The sequence below is a fragment of the Aythya fuligula genome, chromosome 7 (assembly GCF_009819795.1).
Source record: "Aythya fuligula isolate bAytFul2 chromosome 7, bAytFul2.pri, whole genome shotgun sequence".
Classification (NCBI taxonomy): domain Eukaryota; kingdom Metazoa; phylum Chordata; class Aves; order Anseriformes; family Anatidae; genus Aythya; species Aythya fuligula.
In genome coordinates, this window is record NC_045565.1 from 25,778,275 (window position 1) to 25,798,130 (window position 19,856).

The window sequence follows — 19,856 nt, forward strand, 5'->3', positions numbered from 1 at the left end:
TAGAAGTTAATTGTGAATAGGGCCTTAGAAAAGATTTTTTTGAAATAGAAAGTAGTCTAGAAAAGGTAGAGCAAGCCAATGCTGTGCACTGAAGATTTCAATTAATCTCTCATGGTGCTTGGAGCTATGCTGTAAATGTGATTTGTTCCCTGTATTATCACCTGGCTGAAATTTCAGCCCCATAGGCAATAGAGTATAGGCAGTTGAACCTGATAATACCTTGGAGTGATTGTACATTTTTCCTAATTATGTTGATGTATGGATTAGTAAAGATGGTGCCACTTAACCTGTGGCCAAAGCAAAGATCGAGAGCACCTTTCATTCTTCACAGTGTTCTCTCCAGCTACCTTGTGAAGTGTACTTCAGCTGTGCCCCCTAGCATCTGACAAGCGAATGGCAGAAGATATAGATAGAACAGCAGACACATTTTTTTTATTTTTTTTTTCAAGAGAACTTTTTTTTTTTTTTTTTTTTTTTTTTTCAATAAAACAATCTGCATCACATCAAAATTCCTTCTGGGATGTTTAACATACACCTTGAGTCCCTTTCTGTGCCCACTCATGGGCAAACTGCATGGCTCTTAGTATAGGTCAAAGCTGGGAACACTAATTTGTGTGTGAATTACGGTGTGATGTGTAGTACTGTGCATAGTGACTGCCTGGCATTGCTAGGTGATGTACTCTGGTTCCATGCTGAGGAATAGCAACTCCTGTGCCTTTTCAGCCTGTAGACATCCCACGCAGAACCAGATGTGTCTTGTGTCACTGTGCAGTGTCACTAATGTACTCTGTGCTGCTGCACAGGCGAATGTTGTCTTACGCTCAAATACCCAGGCTGAGGCTCTTGTGCTGCCCCACCCTGCTGAAATCACTGTGCTGAATTTCTGCTGTGCTAATTTTTGCTGTATACCCAAGGGCCAATTTGCCTGGATTAACACAGGTCCAGTTTAATAAATGCGTCCAGCTGTCTAATAGGTTTGAGCAAATGAACCTTGAACTACTTGATTTAATTTAGAGTTAGTTTCCAGGTCTTGGTGCTTGAATTAAAATTAAGGAGTTGGCTGAATGTTAAAATTCCATGATGGAGGTGAAATCAGCCATGGTAACGGGATGTCCAGCATGCACACGTACAAAAAAGAGAAATAGTAATTTTAAAGACCAGATTGGTTCCTCTTATCTGCCTTTGCACAGAGTCACAACCTGCAACCTCCAGGAATATTGCTAATATCACTGCAGTTTACTGTAGGTCTATTCTGCTTGTCTGGGATGTGCATGTATTAGATATGTGTTAGTATATGTTAGCTGTGACTCCAGGGCTACCTCAAGCTGGCATCCTTGCTCACTTGGTCTTTGTCTCCTGTGTTCATGTTTTTTCATTATTATTATTATTATTTTCTTCCAATGCTTTTTCAGCTAATGGCCATATAGATGGTGCCATTCTGCAGGGGAGAAATCAGTTTGCCAGCCTGGGCTATGCCAGTGGCAACTACGATTTGCCTATGAAAATGACATGTATGGCCACTGTTGTGACATGCACACAAATTAACAGTTCGAGGAGATGAAGTGTGAGAGCTAGATGGCTTAGTTTATTTATATATTTATTTTTCTCTGGGAACAAACTGGCAGTTTGGTGAAGAGGCAATAGTAATGGTACAATGATTTTATCTGTGCTCTTAGACCTCTAAGTGCTTTTGCAATGGAGACTACTATCGCTATTTCCATTTTAATGGTTTAATCCAATCCAAGAGACGTGTCTATAGACCAGCTGTCAGCTCAAAGGCACTATTAGGGCTAGACCTTTGGTTTTCAATACACAAATCTTTCCCTGAACATGGTGCACTTTTCTCGTCTAGATGTGTATCAGTGTAAGGGTTTTCTGTGCTAAGAGGAGAACTGTAGTGCTATCGAGGACATTTCTGTTTGAGAAGGTGCAGATAAAGTCAGCCTTCTCTGCCGTGGCTCTGAACTAGCTAAATACAAGGTCAACTTTACTCTGGAAGCCATCCAGCTACATTCAGACAGCAGCGTGTGTAGGTATTATGCCATGTGTTAAGCCTTGTTAACATGGCTTGCCAGCTTATAGTTGGAGCTAGCTAGAACTTTACAGGCTTGAAACAAGGACAGGACAGTATTTGGTGCCATTGCTGTCCTGAGCAGCACTGCTCTGAGATAGATGCATGGATTTGCACTCATAAGAGAGAGGGCTGATCCTGAATCTGAACTACATGGATTGTCAGAAGAAGCATCTGGTTTCTAGTCAAATGCTGGTTTGAGTTGCACCCTGTATTTTGCACAGCTGATAAAGCAACCATGCTGAGTTTGCATGCTCACGTACGTACGACACTGCATTCTGCAGCGTTAATTCTGCGGTTGCTGACTGTGCCTTACTGAAGTATTCACCATATAATGGGTTGCAATTCAGTGGAAGAATTTTTTCAGGAGGCATTTATTGAAGTGAGAGAAAGCTTTGCCTGTGGGATGTGGGTCTCACTGGGTGATGTTTGGGTCACAGGCTTTTAGGCCATAGGAAGCCTTAGGACATGCAAGCTCTGAGCACAGTTTGTGTGTCAGCCAGGGGAGGATGGATACTGTGGCTTGGTGAATTATTCTGGTGTCTGTTTTGTCTGAGTTAACTGAATTCTGATTTTGATATTGCTATCTGTGTTTACCTCTTGCAGCCCCTCATCACCTTGGAAAGCAGCATCTCCTACGTCTTCGCTGTGGAGGGGATGAACACTGTCACTGTGCAAGTTGCTGCGGGCAACACCCTCATCCAAGACACCAAGGAGATCGCAGTGCACGGTACCCTCATCCTTTTACAACCAGATCTCAGGGAGCATCTAGAGTTGAAGACAAGGCAGTTGTTGCTGAACCGGAATGAACTCTGAGCTCCCTAGTGCCTGGAGGGACCTCTGAAGTCAAACATTTGTTAACGTGAAACAAAGTAGATCAGATTTGTCCTGATCACTAGATACAGAAGTGAACTGAATGGGGCAGATAGCTAAATCTGTAAACTCAGCACTCTAGTAAAGTGTCTGGCGTCTCCTTTGCCCATCAGCTTGCTTACTGGGAACTCACAAAATAAAATCCACTTAGGGTTGTAGCCAGAGTGCCTTCCCGTTGCTTCCTAGCTGTGGAAGGAAGCAGGCATGGTGCAACATTAAGGCAGCCTGAATACAGCCAATATTTCTCTTTATACAGTAACTGTATAAAAGAGAAGGGTCTGGAAGACATGGGGTAGAAATGTCTCTGTGGCTGGTATCTCTGTCCATCTTCCATATCACAGCTGGATATTTGAGTGTGTTTAATGGACTTCCCAGTGGGTAATATTTGTGCCATATCTGTACATCAAAGGCTCCCCAAAGCACTCTTTAACAGACCACAGAGCTATCCTAGTTTGGGGCTCAATAAAGCCTGAGTGGAAGGGTGCCCTCAGCAGTTCTGGACAGGACTTTGAGATTTCTCCAGAGAATAATTTCTTCCTGGGCTTGTCTTTGTTTTCCTTACCAGTTTCTGGCATCCAGCATTTCAGGGCAAGCTTTTCTTTGGACAGCAAGTTTTATTGAGAAGCCTGTGCTTCAAATAACTGAGGTTGCACTGTGTGGTTGAACTGTGTGTGTCTTGTTTCTGTAATTAAAGATAGATAAATGTGCCACTGGTGACTGGAATGCTGTATGTTCACATTTAACAACCAGCTAAATAGATATTTATTGATTGCCTGGCTGTGAAATGCAATGGGTTTTAATAATTCGTTGATACGATGCAGTAATACCCAAGCTCACTATTAACAAATGTAAGTAACCCTCTACTTGATCGTTTTGGGCATTGCAAGATGCAGTGTTAAGGTCTGGGAAACTTCCAGCTTTCCACTAGGTTCTGGAATAAACCTGAATTAGACGCATTTAAGATGGGTCCCATAGGTGATCTTGATCTTTGTATTTGTGATGTAAAGGTCCCGGTAGGTCCCATAGAGTGTTTTTAAACATCCTGTAATTTTTTTTTTTTCCTTTTTTTTTTTTTTTATGTAAAAGATCCAAAGTTTGGGACTTTACCACAGAGGAATTAATCTAGTTGGAACATCCAAATTGTTCTATGTGGCACCATGCTGCAGACTGAGCTGGGCAAGTCAGTCCAGACCCCAGATCTGGTGATCAGTTCAAGTCTGAATACAGAAGGAGAGACAATTTTGGTAAACATCTGCTCTGGGCAATTTGGATTACCAATCCTAATCAGTGTCCTCTGTTAAACTGTTATGGCTCTGGGCAGGAGTATGGCTTTGCAATGTTAGCAGTGGAGGAGGTTTATTCAGGGTCATCTCAAATTGTGGCTACCAGCACAGAATTTAGTCAAAAAGTAAATTGGCCATGGTACTGAGGGTTCTGACTTTTGAACCCTCAAGTCAAAGCATATAAAAGGTCAGGGTCTGGGTTTAGCCTTCGGAACATGAGAGAGTTTACCTGTTCTTCTATGCTTGTTTTATTTAAAAATGTTGCAGCATCTAAAAAGAAAGAACAGAACTTGCAAAAGATGCAAGCCAAATGCTGTGCTGACACATTCCTGCTGTTCCGTGGATTTCCTCATTTATACTCTTGCTGGTTTAGCTTGATCTAAAAACTCGTACCTTTTTTAAAATGATCAATGGTACTTATTCAAAGTGTTGCAGATCAGGTGATTCAGGGTGAGACACAGTACACCTCCAGAAACAGAAAGAAGAGTTTTCTACCCAGGTAACTTGTATCTGAGTGAGATTTCTATCCTGAATCTGGCTCTCCCACTGGCCCAAATCCATTGTGCATTATTTGTCATAAGTATTCTAGGCTTGGACTCTAATGACACCAGAGTGGAGAGGTAGAAATGGAGAAAATTTGATATTGGTCTGTATTTGAAGTCTAGGAAGTTTTTCTTCCTCCCTGCAATCAGTCAATTAGGAAGTAATTTCAAAGTGTTTCATGAATAGCCACTGCTTGATTAGCCTGTCATTAGCACCACTGGGCTCTGATTTGTTGGGGTATTAACCACTCATGGCTTCCCTCCAGGAGAGCAAACAGATAATGCTTGCTTTTGAAAACATATTACTTACAGTAAGTGTTTTCTCTGCAGACCACAGTGCATGTAATTGCGCAGACCTTCCAAATTTCAGGCAGATGCCATCTTGTTTATTGGTCAACTAACTTCCTTATAAATGGAATCTGATGAAGTTAAGTGGCAAAATTGCTAGGCCTGGAGTCTTTGTGAAGAGAAGGCATCTTCTCACCTCTCTCATTCTTGTTTCCATTTCTTCTGGGAAAAGCCACAAGTTGGCATTAGGGCAAAAAGTCTTTATAAGAACATTATTTCATTGCAAGTTTTCTGTCCTGCTTAGTGTTAGCCAGCCCTTTTTCTTCCTTCACCCTTTAGTATCTCTTTTGTTTAAAGCTGCGTTAATCATGGTCTTTCTGTTTACTTCCACACCCTGAGCACTGCCTGTTTAATTTTCTCATCAATACTGTTTTTCTATTGCAGAATATTTCCAGTCTCAACTCCTGTCATTTTCTCCTAACTTGGACTACCACAACCCTGACATCCCTGAATGGAGACAAGACATTGGCAAAGTCATCAGAAGAGCTCTAGCACAGGTGAGCCTCCTCTTCTGCTGCTCAAACATTGCCTAGGCTGTTAAAGCATGCAGACTTTTTCAACATGCTAGCTTAGAAGAGTGGGAAGAACAGCAGTAATGAAGTTATCATTTTAAATTGACTGCTGCTTAATATTCTGAGTATTTTTACAGAGGCAAACTATTCTGGGAATTCTGTGAAAATATTGTAATTACTTTTATTAATGTTTCTGTGGCATTTTTCAGCTTTTAATATCTCTGAGGACTTTACAAATTCCTGATTGTAATAGCATCACTATTACTCTTACTTGCCAAATTGATATTACAGGGTCCGTTGTTTTCTGTTCCAAGCATTTGGGTAGTGTTCCTGTGTCCTGTTCAACAGCTGCTCCACTTTGTCCCAGAAGACAGATACTGTAATAATGTTAGATGCATGAGAGAGATACTTTTACTTATTCTGGATATTTGGTCTTAAATTTTGTCTTAAATTATTGTCTTTAAAAAAAATTGTCTTAAATTTTGTCTTAAATTTTTTGTTTTTAAATTTAAATCTTACTTCTTAGTGTTGCAACTTGAGAATCTTATAAAGCTCTACTCCCTTTCCAACTGGGGCAGAAAATGAAGATTCAGAGGGGAAAATAAACTCACCTTTTAAAACAAAGGACAAAGAGAAGCTTCTGGGGTGTAAGATACTGAATCTTCCTTTGGGATTAATTAGAATATGTAAATTAGCACTCAGATTCTTGCAGGAAAGGGGACAGAATAATCTATGATATTAAATAGCTAGGGACTTTGGTTTTGTGTGAAATCAAGAGACGGATTTAAGTGAGGTTTTGTGATTTTTACTTTCTGCCAAAATATATCTTGTGTGTTTTTTTTCTTCAGCTACAGCTGTTCTTAGAAATGGAGGCTGATTATTTTTACAAGGAAAGTGCATTCCTGCTCAGCTTTTCTCGTCCACATCCCACTCAAAATTCACAGTTTGTGAGAGCTTCCTTGATTGTTTTTCCATCCTGAGAAAACACTTAGTTCATCTGTTTAAACTGGTCTTCCCTTTTACTGTACTCAGAGTCAAGTTTGTAGAAAAAATAAATTTTGTTGTAACAATGAATGGTCACATCAATGAATGGACAACATCAGAAAGCATATAGAAATGCTTGTCTGTATATCCTTTTGGGACTGGTTGCAGCCTGTGGTATATGCTTATAGGACAGATCACCAGGAATAGGGGCTGCCCCATCAATATGATTCAGTTCAGGAACGAGGCCAAGGAGCTTGAGTTGGAGTTAGGACCAGGTGGTTTATTGAGTTAGTCTCATATAGCAGAGAGTTTCTGAGGGAGGAGAAGCTTCCTGCTGTGTTGAGGATGCTCAGCTTGGTTTTGGGAAGTAAAACCAGAGGGCAGTAACTTTATTGGGCAGGTCATGATAAAGACAGCAGTGAGAGTCAGGCATGGAGCCTGAATCTTGGTTCAGCAAGCTGAGCAGCTTCCTTCTGATCAGCTCTGTCATTAAAAAAAAAAAAAAAGAAAAAAAAAAGTTTCCCAATGGAGACGTGAAGAAATACATTGCATATGGAATGTGTGGATCTCCATAACCTGGTATTAGAAGGTGTTTGTAGGTAATTTTCTTCATATGTTGCCATTAGTTGCACACTTACTAGTGGTTGCTCTGAGTTAGGCTCTCTGGATCTGACTTTGGGTCATTCTTTTGTGGTGAGGACTTAATGGAAAATTCAGACCTGGAGATATCCTAAGTTTGGACTTTGAACTCTGGGTTGAGGTCCTTGAGCCCAGGGATGTGGTCAACCCTACGTTTACTTCTAGAAATGAAATTGTGTACCATTAGCAGAACTTCTATTTCAAGACACACTAAATGGGCAAAGCAGTTCATCAGGGCCACATTTATGGCAGAACTGTCAAATAATTTGGCAGGAGCACAGTTTCCATAGCAGATGGAAACATCAGTAACATAAGAGCAGCTAGAGACTTCCTTCTACATTTTTTTTTAGGTGACTGGTATCCCTGATGAACAGATCTTGGTAGCTGTATTTCCTGGGCTGCCTACTTCTGCTGAACTCTTCATACTGCCCCGTAAAAATACAACAGAGATGAGGAAAAGCAGTGAGGCTGATCTGGAGCAGGTAAGGAAAGGATTCACAGACCATTCATTCCCATCATACCATTTGCAGATGCGTCCCTCAACCTTTGTAGTATTGGAAATAACTTGCAGTCACTGTGATGGAACTGGGTGCATCTGGGACTGTGGCAGTATATTTATGTCATTAAAGAGAATGACTTTTACAGGGAAAATTGGCTTTCCAAGCACCTCACTGAGATATATCACAGTCTACCAGCAGTGGTTCTTCTTAGATCAGTGGTGTGTCCTCATTACAGCAGCTATGGCCAAAGGAACCTTGAATGCATACTCCCTTCACTCCCTGGAGGAATGCTAATAGACAGAGGCCAAAGCAGCAAGATAATATACTGAGGCTTACTGAAATAAATCAAGTTCTTCAGTTTGTATATTGCTGAAACAAGACCTCTTTTTTTTTTCTGCAGCAGCGAATAGCATGTGCAAACTATATTTGGAAGTTACAATATCCATCCATTTAGATAAATAGGTAATTACAGTGATGAATAGCTACAGTGATATGCAGGCAAGGGAAGAGCTAGGAACAACAACACTAGTCTGCAGGAGCTTTTTATGCTAGAATTACCAAGTGATTAAATCAGGTCTATGAAGGCAAAGGAGTGAAGTACTGCTGGAAAAGTTGCTTGGCTATAGCTTATGTTCTTATATGCACCATTTCTACTTTGGGGAAGCTATGTGTGAGCCCATCTCAAAGCACCTACAGGAGTAACTCTTCTGTGATCAAACATTGAATAATTCAAAGGATTCATGAATTCTGTGGAAGATGCTGTCACCCACTGAGCAGAGTCAGCCCCTTTAGAGCAGTACATTTGTCTTAGAAAGCTAGCAAAGCTTCACTCTTATATTCATGTTGTTAAGTGTGCAGAGGAGATGCATGGCAGAGGGAAAGTTCAAAAGGCTATTTGGAGAGATTTTCTTGGAATCATTTATGTCCTGTTCAGTAGGACCTACCCACATTAGAATTCTCCATGAACGCATGGTTGTAAAAATGTTTCATATATCAGTATTATGCAGATATCTCAGATTGGGTTTCTGACCTAGTTGACCCTGAACTGAAGCTCTAGTGCTCTAACTTTATTTAAAAGCCTACTCACTTGTACTTTGGAACCAATTGATAGCTCCTGCTTGAGGAGCTCTGCTTTGGCCATCAGATCTACTCTGTAAAGACCATGCATTAACAAGCTCAGGCTCCAGTATACATTAAGTATATGCTGCAAGGCAACAAAACAATACATCATAGGTAGGTTACTGAGCCATGAGTAACCTCCACTGCAATGGCCCTCATCTAAATGAAGGAGAAATATGACAAGTTTGACGTTAATCTTCAAAACTGGATTTGTAGCATCCCCAACAATCTATTTAAACAGGATCAGGACTGGGGTTGTCCTGAATGTGGGTGAGTTAAGAGATGTTACTAGGCTGGACCACCCATCTCGGTTCCCTCATTCACTAATGAAAAGCCTATATCTCAGTGATTTCCAGGTGCATTAGCTCAAATTCACATGAATTTGGGTGAAAAGATCCTTATTTCTCTTCCACTACCCATTCTCTCCCCTGCCCTGTATTTCCAGAAGGATATACAAGTCTCAAAAATGTCTGTCCTGTAGGGAGATTTGCATTCAGTAACATTCAGTTCTGTCTGAAGTACATGTACAAGTTTATCTTCACTTCTGCAGTCTTCTCACTTCCTTTCTCTTCCCTGCTTTCTTCTACCTCTTCCTGAAGCTAATAAGATGTTAGTCCCCATTCATAGACTACATAAATTCCTGAACATTCTCCAGAGCCTGCTCTTTTGCATATTGTAACTGTTTGTATCTCTTATTATTTCTACAGGTTGTTGAAATCCTTTTTAATGCTCTCAACCAAAACCTGGTCCAGTTTGAACTGAAGCCTGGTGTTGAAGTCATTGTGTATGTCACTCAGTTAACATTAGGTGAGTGAGGAGTAAAAGGTGTAGCTGTGGATCTTTTGAGGACTCATACAGCTCCAGAAGGATGCGTCTACATCAGAGCACACACAATTTGGTATACACTAGTAGGATATTTAGGATTAATCATCTCGAGACAATGTCTGTGGCAAAAGGAGGAAGTGTTGAAGACAGAATTCAGCAGTGACATCTTCATGCACCAGTTTGTTCAAGTATTAAAAGTTCCATTTAGGAGTTTCCTGTAGATTTTAATTAACTAGTACAGTGATGTTTTTCAGGTGTTTTAGAACATCAGGTGGAAGATCTTCTGTTAAACTCTTACTGGGCACCTGTAGAATTAATTGGGATTGGATCAAATCCTTATTGCAGAGAGGGATTGTTAATGTTATGGTGAGCCAAGAAGATTTATGTGGGCACCACACTCATGAAAACATCTGGGGCTGAATATTGACTTCTACAAATTAGAGCTTCTTTAAAGTTCAGTGTTATACATCTCAATTTTCACATACTAATGAATAATTACTTCACGTTGCATCACTGCCTGTGCTTTAGGCCACTCTAGTGTGAAGCTCTCAGCTGCAGCTGAGAATTTTGGCCAGCCTAGAGTGAAACTCTCAGTTATTGCTGAGACTGTGATGGCTACAAGGAAAAAAAAAAAAGAACCAGATACTTATGCAAAATGAGAAGTATTCAGATGCTACTTACAAACATTTGAACATCATTAGGGACTTCTCATCAGACACTTGATTCTCAGCACAGTGCTCAGTCCATTAAGATTGTCTGCTCTAAAGAGCTGTAAAAATAGCTGCACAAACAAGGTATCATTATACACTTTATTTACACCACCCAAAATGCTGAGGATGGATGGATCAAAACTCCAAGATGTTATAACATATTATGTGCTTGGGTCCAGAATTATTGCTTTGGGCTCCTCTCCGTTATGAAAACCAACTTGATTAGAAAGTCTTGGGCAGGTCTGCAAGGTCCAAAAGAAGGACAAGCTTTGAGACTTCTCAAAAGACCAGGACACTTTCACACGTGAGAGGGACATGTCTGTGAAAGATGGGAGTCACACTGTTCATGGGCACTATGAGATTTCTTCTCCAGAGTAGAATAGATATGCATTAAGCCACACTTCATGAATTTAATTTCCACTCCAGTCCCTGGAAAAGCCCAAAAAGAAAAGGCCAGAATGTTAATACAGAATGTTAATAATTGGCCATTCAGATGAGCATGGCTTGCTGTGCCTTTTCACTAGGAGATGTTACTGCACTGTCTTGAAAAAGGAGCCTGGCTTTCAAAGGACACAAGAGTCAATTAATTTCCTACTGATTGGTCTTGCTGAAAACAGCATGCACCATGCAGTGGTGATAATAAAGCAGATGTGGCAAAGACAGGGTTGAGCTCAATTCTCTGGTAGTCATGTGTTCCCTAAGAATATCTTGCAAATGTAATTCTATGCCTTTCCTCCTGCAGCACCCCTTGTTGATTCCAGCACGGGTCACAGCAGTTCGGCGATGCTGATGTTGTTGTCTGTGGTGTTTGTAGGCTTGGCTGTTTTTTTAATCTACAAATTCAAGAGGTAAGTTGAGAATCTGTGGAGGATGAAGGAGGAGAGAGTGGATGGTTTACAGGAAATTTAGGCAGAGTATAATGCCTGGATTGCAGGTGTAGAGTGAGGTATACTGGCCTAAGGCTTAGACCAGTGTAGCTCTGTATTTCTCGGAGAGGAGTTTAACTCCTGTCTTTCTACCACATTGCTCTGAAAGTTCACCAAGAGCTCAGAAATCAAGCTGTGACCTGCTTCAGCAGACTGTTTGAACCACTGACCAGAATTTGGAACAAACCATGTGTGCTCACTGAGTACTGAGCAACACAATGCAAACCTAGTCAAAAAAAAAAAAAAAAAGATCAATGTCTTCATACAGCCTATATCCATCTTGCCAACTGCCTTAGTGTAGTAGGATCTCGTTTGTATCTTGCAAAGTGAATAGCTTAGTCATGCAGGGGAATGGGTGTCATTATGTTAAGAGAAGGAAACTTGATGCCAGAAATGTTTGTGTTAAGCATCAAATGGCTTTGTGAGGGAATCTGTGCTGAGATTTTCTTTCCTAGTTGTTAATACAAACCTTTTGCTTTTGGGCAGTAAGCAGGATATGTGCTCGCCCATGGCACTTTGCTGCTGCAAGCTATCAAACACAATATGGGGTAAGAATATCCTGTTAGCTGAAGGGCTACCTCATAAGAGTATATTTTAGACAGATAGAGCTTCTTAGCAGGAACTTTGTATTCAGTACAGTACTCACTGTGTTAAATGGTCTGTGTACCCAGATCCTGCCTTGTGACAAAATATTGTATTAGAAACATAAAAATAAAAATCTGGACATCAATAGTTTGTAAACCCCCAAACTGGAAAGCTAGAGTTTTCCTGTCTAAATTCCAACAATATGTTTCTCTCTCCAGCTTTTCTACAGGTCCAGGTAAGGCTAGTGCTCTAATATTGTTAATAGGAAACAAAAATTAAACATGGAATGACAGTCATATGTCCTACTCTCCAGGTCTAAAGCTGCCCTGTTTTCTGAGCTCTTACATTAACCATTGTCTAAGTCTGTGCACATCAGGATCTGTTAACAAACTCCTGCTGACTTCAGTGGACCAGGACAATTTCCCAAGAATCCATGTATGAGAATCTGCTGAGGTGCAGATTTCCAGGTCTTCAGCCTGTCCTGCTTGTTGTAATCACTAATCCTCTCTCTGTTTCTGTGAGGTGGAATAGAGTTTCTGTGTCCCATTCCCCTGGGGATTTTGTGTAAGGCATTGATGCAATAACGTGCCAGGAGGCAGCTGACGATTTCTCTGACTCCTAGATATAGGATGAGGAAGGCAATGAAATCTCTCTGAGAGATGTGTCAAGATCTATGTACATCCATTTGTAAGGTGCGCTTTCCTTTTTGTCTTGGTGAGATAGTTTCTCAGGTTTGATCTAATGTCTTTGGATCTATGGTCAGGGATCAGTCAACAAGAAGAAGGATCTGCATATTTTGACTGCTGTCGAGTGGTATGGAACATGGTAATCCACTTTGCATTGGCAGGCTCCAGGTCCTGTCATGCTACTATAGCTCATGAAACAAACTCTCATACTATTTATGTGTCCAGAGACTTATTGAAACCTTGAGCATAGCATCCATCAGCCTTATGCTGTGCTCCATGGCTGGGAAGAACATGTCTTTTAAAGATCTGTCTGAAAATGCAATGCATTACAAACTGGAGGGGGGAAGAAGGCAGTGTGGGGTGGCAGGGAAGAAATGGTTAAAGCTTGAGTTTTTAGGAAAGTCAGATACTTTAGGAAAGACAGACACTCTGGAGTGTCTGTCCTCAGGTTGACTTTTCAGGACAGAAAGCAACTATTTCAGCTCAGTGAGAGCATTCAACAGTTCTTAATGGAAGGTTGAAAGGGGTTGAAAACAAAAGCTTCCCTCTTGTTCTCAGTGATGCAGAGGTCCATTAGCAATATGTACTTTTCTGATGAATGGTTATTCTGGTCTGAATGCAGAACTGCTGCTTACAGGAAAAGGTTGTGGGGAAAGCGCGGGCATACATGAATTTTTAATTCAATAAATTTATAGAATTGGTGCTTTGCTGGTTTGCACACAAGCTCCTTATTATGAGCCCATCGAGTTATAAACTCAGCAGGTATGTTAAACACTGCTGCCAGAGAGATGCTTGTTGAGGAGGTCTGGGTGGAAAAGGAAGGAGGGGGAAAGCTGGGGAAATCAGCTGTAAATAGGTTGTTCCTTCCCTGGGAGTATGAGTGTATAGCAGGTCAATGCTGTTTGTGTATACGTGGTGGATAATAGTGTGGTAATTGGTGGAAAGTTGTGGGCACCTGTCTGCTGGGAGGCACAACAGGATTCAGTGTGTGTGTCTGCATGCATGTGTGTGCACCTGGCTCAGTTTCTCTTTTCCCCTAAGTCTCTGGAGTACCTGAAAGCTCTCTGCCTCATAACTCCTAAGAGTTCTTCTCACCTTTCTTCTCAAATCTCAGAAGACTATCACTCTACCATTGCATTGTTTGGGAGCAAAATGGAGTCTTCCACCATTTCTAGGCATGTTCTCATGTCCACATCTCCACTCATCTCTGGATGTATTCTTGGCACTTGAACCCTTTGGGGATCTTGTTACTTTCTTCATCTGTTTTCTTTATCATTTTGGGTGGGGGAACTTAGGGGTGGAAGAGTTCCTCTCTCCATGGCTGCATTATTTGTAGAGAGGTACTGGTGAGTCACAAAAAAATTGTAGTTAGTCCTTCTCCTGACCATACCATGTGTTTCACAACCATGTAAATGCAATGTGTGAATTCCCTGTGTAGTAATGATGTCTTCTAGTGAACTTTAAGGCATGTCTGAAAGTTAGAAAGATGGAGGGTAGAAGAAAAGGAGAAGAACATGAGATTTGTTAACTACTGCTAAACATCCCCAGTATGTCCTGACTTGCTGCTGGTTAAGAACAGAATGCCAAATCAAGCCAATAGTGCAAGTTACATAAGCCCAGAACTTGACTGGAATAAAATCAGTATAGGTCTATAAAACTGATGGAAGTTCTGAGACATCTTGTGTCTCTCTCCTGTGTGGTTTAATGAACAGATAAAATCCCTGAACTTCCCTTATTTATGCGGTGTGGTATGCATGGCTCAGAGCCCTTCTAAGGACATTAGACAAAAACATTTGGTCACCTTCCAACAGGCCCCTGAACACAGATAACTGTAGCACCCTCCAAGATGCTTAAGACATTACTTTTCAGTTCTCGTATTTTAAACTTGCATTCCTTCAGGGATTATGCCTGGAGGCTTATCTAACTATCTGTCTAACTGTCTAACTGTCTGACTTGCGAGGATATCATTCCAGCAGTCCAAATTAACTTATTTAGGAAGAAGGAAAAAAGAAATAATGCTTCCACTTTCTCGGTTCCATGAACAGCAAGGGAAAATAAGTCCCTACAAACTTGCATGATCCTTAGCATGGCGAACTGTGTTTTGCAATGAAATGGTAACAAATAGAGTTTTCATAGCTTTTATGAGGTTCAAGTCCTTTCTGTCCTCTGAGGCAGGGCCAATTCTTTATAACTCATTCTGATGTGGCAGTTTCTACTGTGTCAGTGTGGGCCTGTCAATAGAAACAAACCTAGCAATTTTTTCTCAGTTAATAGTAGTGCTCAAATTGATTTTTACTTTTGGTTTCCAATGCACCGCTGATCATATAATAAATACTGAGAGAGTTGGCAATTGCAACTGATTGAACTTAGTTGATTGTTGCTGTCTGACTTGGGGGTATGGTGTAAACTGTGTGCACGTCTTCTCATTTAAAAGGGAAGGGCCAGAGCATTTAGGTTTACTGCTGGAGGCACAGGGTAGGAAGGTAGTGGCCTAAAACTTTTGGGGTAGCTTTAGGCTGATGTTATTAGTGGATGCTAATGGCACACTCAGAGCTGAATGTCCCTGTGGTGCTTTCACCAGCCTGAGAGATGATGCTACTCTACATTACTGCCAGTGCTGCATTTCGGGGATTGGTTTCATTTTAATCGGTCTGATTAATCAATGACATGCCAAGGATCCCTTGGCAAAATATAACCTCAAATATTTTCTTTCCTGTGCAGGAAAATCCCTTGGATTAATATCTATGCCCAAGTTCAGCATGACAAGGAGCAAGAAATGATTGGCTCTGTCAGCCAAAGTGAAAATGCCCCCAAAATCACTCTGAGTGAGTTCACAGACCCCGAGGAGCTGATGGACAAAGAGCTGGACACGCGAGTGATGGGTGAGGCACAGCCCTTGGCTTGGGCTTGTTTCATGTTATGGGTGAGGATGTTTGTCAGTGGGGTGTTAGGTGAGGCAGTGACTGTGACCATAGGTACAAGCAGATACTGAAATAGGGGCAAAGTCTCCTTGCAACAGAATAACAGGGAATTTTTCCTATGATTTTCCAGCCTTTATCCCAATGCTGTATGACCAGGGTAGGAGCCTGGAAACAATAACAGGAATATAGGAGTGAGTTAGAAAAGGCTGTGACTCACACCTTGGTCTATTCATGATCCTTTCTATCCTTTGGAAGGCTCCCAAATTCCCTGAACCCTCAGAAGAATCAGCTAAGCCAAACTTACACCATTGGTGTGCTATCATTACAAGGGGATATGTCACCAATAGCTCAACGAGTTTACTGGTGGCCAACAGAGCTGTAATAACAGCTTTTCTGCATGCTTTATGTTTATTGCAAATACAACACAAGGTGTATTACTTTTAAGCACCTTTTCTGTCTATACATTTACACAAACACATCCTAAGAAGGAGTAAGAAGCAATATAGATCAAACTGTTGAAGGCAGTGCACTGACTCTTCTTCATTTTCCCCTCCACAGGAAGCATCTCAACAATTGCCAACAGTGAAAGCACAAAGGAAATCCCCAACTGCACTAGTGTTTAATACTGAGAGTCCTCTTGGTCTACAACATTTCTGAATTTTTATTTGTAATTATTATTGTTATAATTATTATTATTATGAAAAGAGAGAGTTATATGTCATTATTATCATTTGGGAGGGGATGGGGTGGGCTTTTTCTGTTTACCAGGGCTGCATTCATAAATAACGAGGGTTCTTCATATTTAGGAAATACTTGTCAGGTTAGGAATAAAGAGCAAAGAGTAAGTGAAGTGTGTACTGGAATTTGAATACCAGACTCCTGTTAAATACAGAATGGGAATTAAGTATTAAAGTACAATTGGCAGATATGATACAGAAGGCAAGATAAATATAAGTAAATGGTCCCTTTTCAGCCCCCTTTGTGAATCATGAATCAGCTATTTCATCCTGCCAGAAGGCCCAGGCTAAGCTGTGGGACCAGGCTCTGCAGCCTGCCAACAACCCTCATTTTCCATTGATGCACATGTCACAGCTTTTTGCAGGATCTCCTTTTTTAATTGCTTTTAATTTCAGTCACCCTCTGGCATTGTTGACTGCTGAGAAAGGGGGAAAAAATCAGAGCAAGCATACCCATCGGTGTTCCTTGGATTGTGGATTGGCTGGAAGGGACAGCACCGCAAGCAATGAAGAGGCATGCTTGAGTTTATGAATGCAGCCCGAACCCCGTGCATGTGAATAGCGAGGATGCCGAAGGCCTACTGTAGATAATTACAATGTACATAGCTTTTTATTTCTTGGGAAATAATTTAATGTTTAGTAAAAGAAGATATGTTTAAAACAAAACCTGAACCACACACACACATGCACGCACACACACACGCCAGCCAAACAGGGACCATGGTGAGCACTTGAATCACACTTTGGTTCCAAGTGTGTTCCAGTTGTCTGTCCTATTTCAATCTTACACTGCTGTGTGTAAACAGCATGGTTTATTTCTCTGTGTATAACTGCAAGCCTTTTTTTATTTTTATTAATGTGTATTATAATTTCCTATGAAGGAGCAGAAAAAGATTTTATCTGGATGGACTATGAGTCTTTCACAAATATTTTAGTGATCTTCATCATCTATTCACCTCCATTGCTGTTGTTCACTTCTGAGAAGGATCTTGGTGATATCGGGGAAAATAAGGAAAACGGAAAATTATCACAATCTCAATGTGCACAAATACCAGTGTGCTTGCAGTACCCAGTACAGCCTCAACTCGGCAGTGTGCCAGACTGCATTAGCTCCTTTCCCAGTGATACATCATGCATTTACCAGTTAAGCTGGTGAAGCAAAGTGCTGTTCAGGATGCATGAGTATTAGATTTCGGTTGAACATGATGCATGTGATTAAGGACTGCTCTTTGGAGAAGGGGATGCTTAGTCAGACCTAAATAACTGAGCTAGGAAAGGTCTTGTGTGTGCTTTAGAATGGGTGTTTCCAGTTCTGGACAGAAATGCCAGTGGAGTAATTTTTGAATGTTGGGTTGGTAATTTCTGATCAGAACAGCGAGGTTAATGGAAAAAAAATAGTGAAAAACTCCTTAGGAATCTTCCAGCACACCGAGCTGAGAATAGCCCCTAGGAGTGGGCAGGAGGTAGACTTGGTGGAGAGTTGCTTTTACCTGTTTGTCCTGAACTGATGATGCTAAAAGTGGACCTTATTCTGCAGGGTGTTGAGCTATAAGACCTACTGGGAGTGGATGGAAGACTAGAGGCATGTTTGGGAAATGTTCTAGTGCTTGCATGGTGACAGTAGACAGAAATTAAGTCAGGTGACAATCTAGGTAGAGAATTCTACCTTTAATATCTCTGGACTGAAATGAGAAGGTGGCTAGGATTAAGGTGTTAACTTGCTACCTCTCTGTATCACAACATGCTGGCTGCAAACCAGCCTCAGCTACATGTGTTCACTCTGAATAGGCTGGAAGATCTTTCAAAGGTTAGAATCCTGATGTGGCCTGAAAGGGGAGAAAAACAGTGGTTAAGCATCGTTTTGTGGAAAAACACAGAAGGTATTTCAGTGCTAAAATAGTAAAAGCAAAACATAGGGAAATACTGGTTTGTGTGAAGAATTAAAACTAAATATTCTCAGTTGTTCTGCTCCTCCATTTCAGTAAGGCTTGTGGGCCTTTTCTCTTGGTTTAAAGAAAATTCTTTTCTGTTTCCTCCCTCACTTTTCTGCTCTAGTTTCTAATACAAGCTGAAGAGTGATGGCTGTGTTTTTCTCTTTAAACTTGAGTTTCCATCCATCACATGTACATAAACTGTTGTGTTACTGTCACTGTTCTTCTGAAACACCAAAGTAGTTTACAGTAATGGCCCACTCTGGTGATAACACTGTTAGTGCAAGGCCATAGCTTCCCATTTAGGCATAGATGGGAGGGATGTACATAAGCAATGGTCCTGTGGGCCTTGAGCTAAATTGTGGGCTGATCTCAGTCTTTGCTGATCGTTAGAATTTGAGGGACTGCTTTTGTGAGCTGCTGCAGAGGGCTGGAAGAGAAATATTCATTATTTTCCATATTTTTATTTTCTAAACCAGGAAACAAAGTGAAAATGTTCACTGTTTCAATTTTTTTTTTTTTTTTTTCTCCTCAAAGAAATGATCTTATGTTGATTTTAAAAAGAAAGAAATGGGATTACAGTTTTTACAATTTAACAGTTTCTCCCTTTATACTCTTAAATATGCTAAAGTAACTCATAATGGATGGGAGGAAGCAAGGAGGAAAAAATTGGGAGTAAGCTACTGAAAAAATTAAAAATGGAAACATTTTAATCCCTCCTCCCCAAATTTTATCTCTGTGAAGGCTGAGAAGTTTGGAGAAACATCAGTCCAGAAAGACATTTTCAATCTAAGATTACCCTAAGGTACTCAAAAGTAAACAAAAACCGTGGACCCAAAATTAGATGTCAAAAACCTTGCCTGGTTCTTGAGTTGACTCAAATTTCACCTTCTATTACACTTTCTGGGTATCAGCACCTGTCAGGGGAGTTTCTTGCACTACTGCTTGAACATGAGTGTGCTCCATGCATGTCTGGAAAAAGCATGGGACCATGTTTGCCAGATCATAGCCCCTGAATTAGGGCAAAACATGGCTGATGGCAGCTGGGAAAACCTTGTGTTAGTGATTGAAAGCTGCTCCTTTAGGATGCTAGAAGGGTAACTACCGTGTCCCTGCAGGGTAGCTGAGTCTGCAGCTGTCCAGGGGACTTCTGTAAGGTTTGGGTTAGGCAGCCAGTGTTAGCCACATTTTATTTGGAAGGTACTGACATGGGGCATTGGCACAGGCTGGAAAATTGTACATTTTTATTTGTATACTACATGATGGGGAACAGCAACCTGGGGATGTCATTTTTTTTTTTCCATTTTTTTCCTCCCTGCAAGTTTTACCCCTGAGGAAATGTAATGGAAGTCCTTGAAGCTGTAGATGATTATTTACCTTAGGGAGGAAGGAAAGAGGCAGTATGATAAGTAGAACATAAATAGCTCCCACAATCAAGTTGTGTATAAAGATGAAAAGAAAGGGAGAGCAAGAGACTGGGTCAGTGGCCTCTATCACTGCCAGACTTTCCCCCATGATAGATTCTGCCGTGTATTGACTGTAACATAGGAATAATGCATGAGACCAGGAGACTAGCTGCAGCTTATGATTGTATGTCTGTAAATCTGTTATGAACACCCAACAGATCCCCTACTTGGTTTAACCTGTGCTTAAGAACCCAACAC

At 41.0% G+C, this 19,856-nt stretch overlaps 1 protein-coding gene across 1 annotated transcript in view; it reads left to right on the forward strand.

The window, feature by feature from the left end:
* SORCS3 (sortilin related VPS10 domain containing receptor 3) overlaps positions 1–16,915 on the forward strand; it is a 275,315-nt gene extending 258,400 nt beyond the window's left edge. Inside the window, exons 21-27 of the mRNA XM_032191225.1 lie at positions 2,678–2,801; positions 5,502–5,614; positions 7,603–7,734; positions 9,579–9,678; positions 11,149–11,254; positions 15,325–15,485; positions 16,083–16,915. Of these exons, the coding sequence (XP_032047116.1) occupies positions 2,678–2,801; positions 5,502–5,614; positions 7,603–7,734; positions 9,579–9,678; positions 11,149–11,254; positions 15,325–15,485; positions 16,083–16,147 (801 nt within the window). The 3' untranslated portion in view covers positions 16,148–16,915. The remainder of the gene's footprint in view (positions 1–2,677; positions 2,802–5,501; positions 5,615–7,602; positions 7,735–9,578; positions 9,679–11,148; positions 11,255–15,324; positions 15,486–16,082) is intronic.
* Positions 16,916–19,856: the final 2,941 nt, after the last annotated feature.